Genomic DNA, 5,732 nt, shown 5'->3' with positions numbered 1-5,732 from the left:
GCGCAGAAATGGTACCAGAACCTCAAGGAGGGCTCTATTACTAGCTTCAGGGAGCTCGCTATGGCCTTTAAAACTCACTTCGCTCCGAGCATCCAACGAAAGAAAAGATCCAGTGATTTGAAGAAATGTTCTCAAAAGCAGGGAGAAAGTTTGAAAGCTTATATTGCTCGGTTCAATGCTGAGGCAATCATGATAGAAGATTTGAACGATGATACTGCCATTGATGCTATGAAAGACAACACCAGCATGCAGGTCTTCTGAGATAGCCTGATCACCAACCCGGTTGACACTTACACCGAGTTGATGGACAGGGCTTGGAATTATATCAACCTTGATGAGGAGAGGCAGAGGAAAGTATACGGGATGGCTAGCCCGGTTCCCAGTAAACCGCAGAGCACTCAGGGATCTAACCGCAGTCAAGATCGGTACCGACCTCTGAACGAGACTTCGGGGTACAGGGGTAACAATTCGTTTAATGCTCAACCCAGTCCGCCTAGCACGGGGCTTGGTACGAAACCGAGTTTCAGCATTGGGGGAGGAACGGAAGGATACGTGGACCGAGCAGGGGTACCCAGACAATATGTACCGCTTAACACTTTGAGGGAGCAGATTTTATCTCGGATCAAGCACAATAATGAGGAGATTCGTTATCCCCCGAGGCTGGTGAAGGACGGAGACCGGTCCAAGTTCTGCGAACTCCATGATGGCTATGGCCATGAAACAGAAGAATGTGGGCGTTTGCGGAGTGAGATAGACAAGCTGGTTTGACAGGGACGATTACAACACTTCGTGGTGGCCAAGGAGGGCCAAGACCGAGGAAATACAAGGGTCAACTCGGTCAGGTCGGAGCCAGGGGGGAGCAGGAAAGCCCAATCCCCATCAAAGAAAACACAAGTCACAGGGGTGATTAACACAATCTTAGGAGGAACTTTGGAATCCGAGTATAGTCGAAAATGCAAAAAGAAAAAGCAAAAGATGGTCATGTCAGTGTCTACTGGGTCGCCATGGCCTAGCATTGTTTTCGGGCCAGAGGACGCGAAAGGGGTAGAATTTCCCCACGAGGACGCTTTGATCGTATCTGCTATCATCGGATCGAAATGGGTAAAACGACTGCTGGTGGATGATGGTAGCTCGGTTAACTTGTTGACTCTATCAGTCTTTTTGACGATGGGAGGATCCAAAACTGATCTTAAACCAGTGAACATTCCCCTCCTGGGGCTGGGAGGAGCTCCGGTCATCCCAGAAGGCATGGTCGAGCTAGACTTGGAGCTCGGTATCGAAATACCCCAGGAGGATGGAACAGAGGGTATCCTGGCGGAACTAACACGGAAGGTACGTTCACTTTTCATGATAGTTGACATGCCTTTAGCATATAATGGTATTCTTGGTAGACCTATGTTGTATAGCACAGGTGCAGTGACTAGTATTCGTTACTTAATGATGAAAATCCCAGTGAAAAATGAGGTCATAACTATTAGGGGAAATCAAACCCTATCTAGGCAATGTTACATGGCAACTATGGGCAGCACGGTGGAAACGATGAACATCGATACACCGGAGCTGCTCCTCAGAGAGAAAAAGGCTCAGAAACCCCGGGAAAACTTAGAGACAATTGAACTAACAGAGGGCTCCGAGATGTGTGTGAAGTTGGGAGTAGATTGGCCAGCCGAACACCGAGAAGCTATCATAGCTCGGATAAAACAGTATGTGGAAGAGTTTACCAACAAGCCAGAGGATATCGGGGGGGGGGGGGGGGGGGGTAGACCCGAAGATAATCTCGCACAAGTTAAACGTGGATGCTAAGTGCAAGCCTGTCAAGCAAAAGAAAAGAACTTTCTCTCTAGAGAAACAGATTGCTATCCGAGACGAAGTGGAGAAGCTTTTGAAAGCCGGGTTCATCAGGAAAGTGGATTACCCGGAGTGGCTGGCCAATGTGGTCTTGATCAAGAAGTCTAATGGCAGATGGAGGCTTTGTATAGATTTCACTGATCTAAACAATGCCTGCCCGAAAGACAGTTTCCCTCTGCCGAACATTGACCAACTGGTGGATGCAACGTGTGGATTCGCAGTCTATGCATTCTTAGATGCTTCTCAGGGATACCACCAGATCCCGATGAACAAAGACGATGAAGAAAAGACAGAATTCACCACGGATCTGGGGACATATTGCTACAAGAAGATGCCTTTCGGTTTGAAAAATGCCGGGGCAACCTATCAAAGACTCATGAATCACGTTTTCAAAGATCAACTGGGCAAGAACGTCGAGGTTTATGTAGATGACATAGTCGTGAAATCCAGAGGGATCGAGGATCACGCAGGGGACCTGGCAGAAACTTGTGAAAAGATGAAGGGTTTCAACCTTAAGCTGAACCCGGAGAAGTGTGTCTTTGCAATTCGGTCTGGGAAGTTTCTTGGGCACCTCATCTCGGAGAAAGGCATCGAGTCGAACCCGGAGAAAATCGAGGCAGTAATGAACATGAAAGCCCCAAACTCAGTAAAAGAAGTGCAAAAGTTGAATGGAAGAGTCACGGCACTGGGAAGGTTCATGAGTTGTTCGGCCAAACGATGTTTGCCATTTTTTAAAATCCTGAAGAATACAAAGAATTTCAAGTGGACAGAGGAGTGCAACGCAGCTTTTGAAGAGCTGAAGGTTTACCTCAGCACACCCCCAGTGCTAGGTAGACCCGAGCCAGGAGAAATCTTGTACTTATATCTCTCGGTGAATGATGAGACAGCAGCGGCAGTCTTGGTGAAGGAAGATAAAGGTATGCAAACCCCAGTTTACTATCTCAGCAGGGTCCTGAAAGGCCCGGAGGTCAGATACCCAAAGATTGAAAAATTTGCTTTGGCATTGAAAGTGGCAGCGGAAAAGCTAAGGAGATATTTCGAAGCTCACATCATAGTAGTACGGACGAACCAACCTCTGAGAAAGACGTTACAGAGGCCAGAAATGTCGGGACGGCTGGTCGGTCTAGTTGGGAGGATATGACATCCGGTACGAACCTAGACCTGCTCTGAAAGCGCAGGTATTGGCTGATTTTATAGCCGAGACTACAGCAAGTGACCAACCTGAGGAGGCTGATGAACAACTTCTAAAGTGGGTCCTAGAAGTCGATGGGGCATCAAATCTGGAAGGATCCGGAGCAGGCGTGGTCTTGAGAGGCCCTCACGGAGTTACACTCCGAAGCTCGGTAAAATTCGATTTCCCGGCGTCCAACAACGCCGCGGAATATGAGGCTCTGCTGATCGGATTGAGAATGGTAAATATGGTCAAAGCCGAGCATGTAATGATAAAGAGCGATTCTCAGTTGGTCGTTTGTCAAATCCTGGGTACTTTTGAAGCTCGGGATCCAGAAATGAGAAGATACGTTGACAGAGTCAAGTTCTTCTTGAACAAGATTCAGGAGCTCGGGGGAAAATGGGTGATATAGCAAGTTCCCCGTTTGGAAAACCAAGAAGCTGACGTACTGGCCAAAGCAGCAACAGTGGATGAAAAAGATACCTGGGGTCCATTTCTCTGTTCAAAAGCATTCCAGCATCGACAACCACGAAACCATCTTTCTGACCCAGCCTTTGGAGAATTGGATGCAAGGCATAGCCCACTACCTGATGGACGGAACTCTGCCAGAGAACAGAGACAAAGCATACAAAATCCTGCGACAAGCCCCGTACTATGCTTTCCTCGATGGAGTCTTGTACAGAAAGTCATTCACCCACCCGTGGTCGAGATGCCTAACAACAGAGGAGGGCGAGTATGTTCTGAGAGAAATACACGAAGGTATTTGTGGGGCGCACATAGCTCCTCGCATGTTGGCAAAGAAAGCAGTTTTGCAGGGATGGTCAGGCAGGCGGAGGAGATAGTAAAGAAGTGCGAGAACTGTCAGAGGCACCAGAACATCCGACATGCTCCAACCACAGAGCAGTGTCCTATCACCAGTCCTTGGCCATTTGCAACTTGGGGGATTGACATCCTGGGACCATTCACGCCAACCACGGGGCAGAAAAAGTTCTTGATAGTGGCAGTAGATCACTTTACGAAGTGGATCGAGGTAGAAGCAGTAAGCACCATCACCGAAGCTCGGATCCGGGATTTCTTCTGGAGGCAAATTGTATGTCGATTCGGGATACCCAGAGCGTTGGTAACCGACAACGGGAAGCAGTTCAACTGCCGAGCCTTCAGAGAATTTTGCAACGATTTGCACATCGACTTGCGTTTCACTTCGGTGGTTCATCCGCAGAGTAATGGGATGACTGAGGTAACCAACCGGACAATTCTAAAAAGGGTATATTACGTAAAGTGTGCGTAAAAAAAAGTGACGCTAGATTAGTATGTCACGTCTCAAGTCTCTTTAACTCGTCGTTTCGATTGCCATGCTTATTTCGTGTAGCAAGTCTCTCTAACGTGTCGTTCCGATTCATAAAAAGTGACGCTAGATTAGAATGTCGCGTCTCAAGTCTCTTTAACATGTCATTATGATTACCTAGGCATGGTCAGGTTATATTACGCAAAGTGTGCGTGAAAAATGATGCTTGATTATTATATCGCGTCAAGTCTCTTTCACGTGTCGGTCCGATTACCTTAGCATGGTTAGGTTATATTACGCAAAGTGTGCGTGAAAAATGACGCTAGATTAGTATGTCGTGTCTAAAGTCTCTTTAACGCGTCGTTTCGATTACCATGCTTATGTCGCGTCACAAGTCGCTCTAACGCGTTGTTCAAACTACCTAAGCATGGTTAGTTTATATTATGCAAAGTGTGCGTGAAAAATGACAATAGATTAGTATGTCACATCTCCAGTCTTTTTGACTCGTTGTTCCGATTACCTAAGCATGGTTAGGTTATATTACACAAAGGGTGCGTAAAAAGTGATCATATATTAGTATGTCGTGTCTCAAGTCTCTTTAACGCGTCATTCCGATTACCTTAGCATGGTTAAGTTATATTACGCGAAGTGTGCGTTAAAAGTTACAATAGATTAGTATATCGTGTCTGAAGTCTTACATTGTTATGTTATATTATGCAAAGTGAGCGTGAAAAGTGACGCTAGATTAGTATGTCGTGTCTCAAGTCTCTTTAACGCGTCGTTTCAATTACCATGCTTATGTCGCGTAACAAGTCTCTCTAACGTGTCATTCCAATTACCTAAGCATGGTTAGGTTATATTATGCAAATTGTGCGTGAAAAGTGACGCTAGATTAGTATGTCGTGTCTCAAGTCTCTTTAACGCGCCGGTCCGATTACCTTAGCATGGTTAGGTTATATTACGCAAAGTGTGCGTGAAAAATGATGCTAGATTGGTATGTCGCGTCTAAAGTCTCTTTAACGCGTCGTTTCGATTACCATGCTTATGTCGCATCACAAGTCGCTCTAACGCGTTGTTCAAACTACCTAAGCATGGTTAGGTTATATTATGCAAATTGTGCGTGAAAAGTGACGCTAGATTAGTATGTCGTGTCTCAAGTCTCTTTAACGCGCCGTTCCAATTGCCTAAGCATTGTTAGGTTATATTACACAAAGAGTACGTAATAAGTGATGATATATTAGTATGTCGTGTCTCAAGTCTCTTTAACGCGTCATTCCGATTACCTTAGCATGGTTAAGTATTACACGAAGTGTGCGTTAAAAGTTACAATAGATTAGTATATCGCGTCTGAAGTCTTACATTGTTAGGTTATATTATGCAAAGTGTGCGTGAAAAGTGACGTTAGATTAGTATGTCGTGTCTCAAGTC

General features: G+C 45.9%; 1 protein-coding gene across 1 annotated transcript; it reads left to right on the top strand.

The window, feature by feature from the left end:
* The first annotated feature begins 303 nt into the window (after positions 1-303).
* LOC126681766 (uncharacterized) lies at positions 304-4,307 on the top strand. Its single transcript, XM_050377315.1, has 8 exons — positions 304-762; positions 805-1,332; positions 1,805-2,189; positions 2,244-2,549; positions 2,619-2,765; positions 2,859-2,965; positions 3,027-3,284; positions 3,432-4,307. The coding sequence occupies exons 1-8, from the start codon at positions 304-306 to the stop codon at positions 4,305-4,307; spliced, it is 3,066 nt and encodes a 1,021-aa protein (XP_050233272.1).
* The last annotated feature ends 1,425 nt before the right edge of the window (positions 4,308-5,732 follow it).

This window comes from Mercurialis annua, linkage group LG5, assembly GCF_937616625.2.
Source record: "Mercurialis annua linkage group LG5, ddMerAnnu1.2, whole genome shotgun sequence".
Taxonomy (NCBI): Eukaryota; Viridiplantae; Streptophyta; class Magnoliopsida; order Malpighiales; family Euphorbiaceae; genus Mercurialis; species Mercurialis annua.
This window is presented reverse-complemented; position numbering and strand designations above follow the sequence as displayed.

What these genes read in the sequence shown, in the direction of transcription:
- LOC126681766 (XM_050377315.1), top strand. Translation starts at nt 304, where the DNA reads ATGGACAGGGCTTGGAATTATATCAACCTTGATGAGGAGAGGCAGAGG. An exon ending in CTTGGTGAAGGAAGATAAAG is followed by an intron (nt 2,766 to 2,858) that starts GTATGCAAACCC and finishes TGGCATTGAAAG; the next exon opens with TGGCAGCGGAAAAGCTAAGG. An exon ending in CAGAAATGTCGGGACGGCTG is followed by an intron (nt 2,966 to 3,026) that starts GTCGGTCTAGTT and finishes CTGAAAGCGCAG; the next exon opens with GTATTGGCTGATTTTATAGC.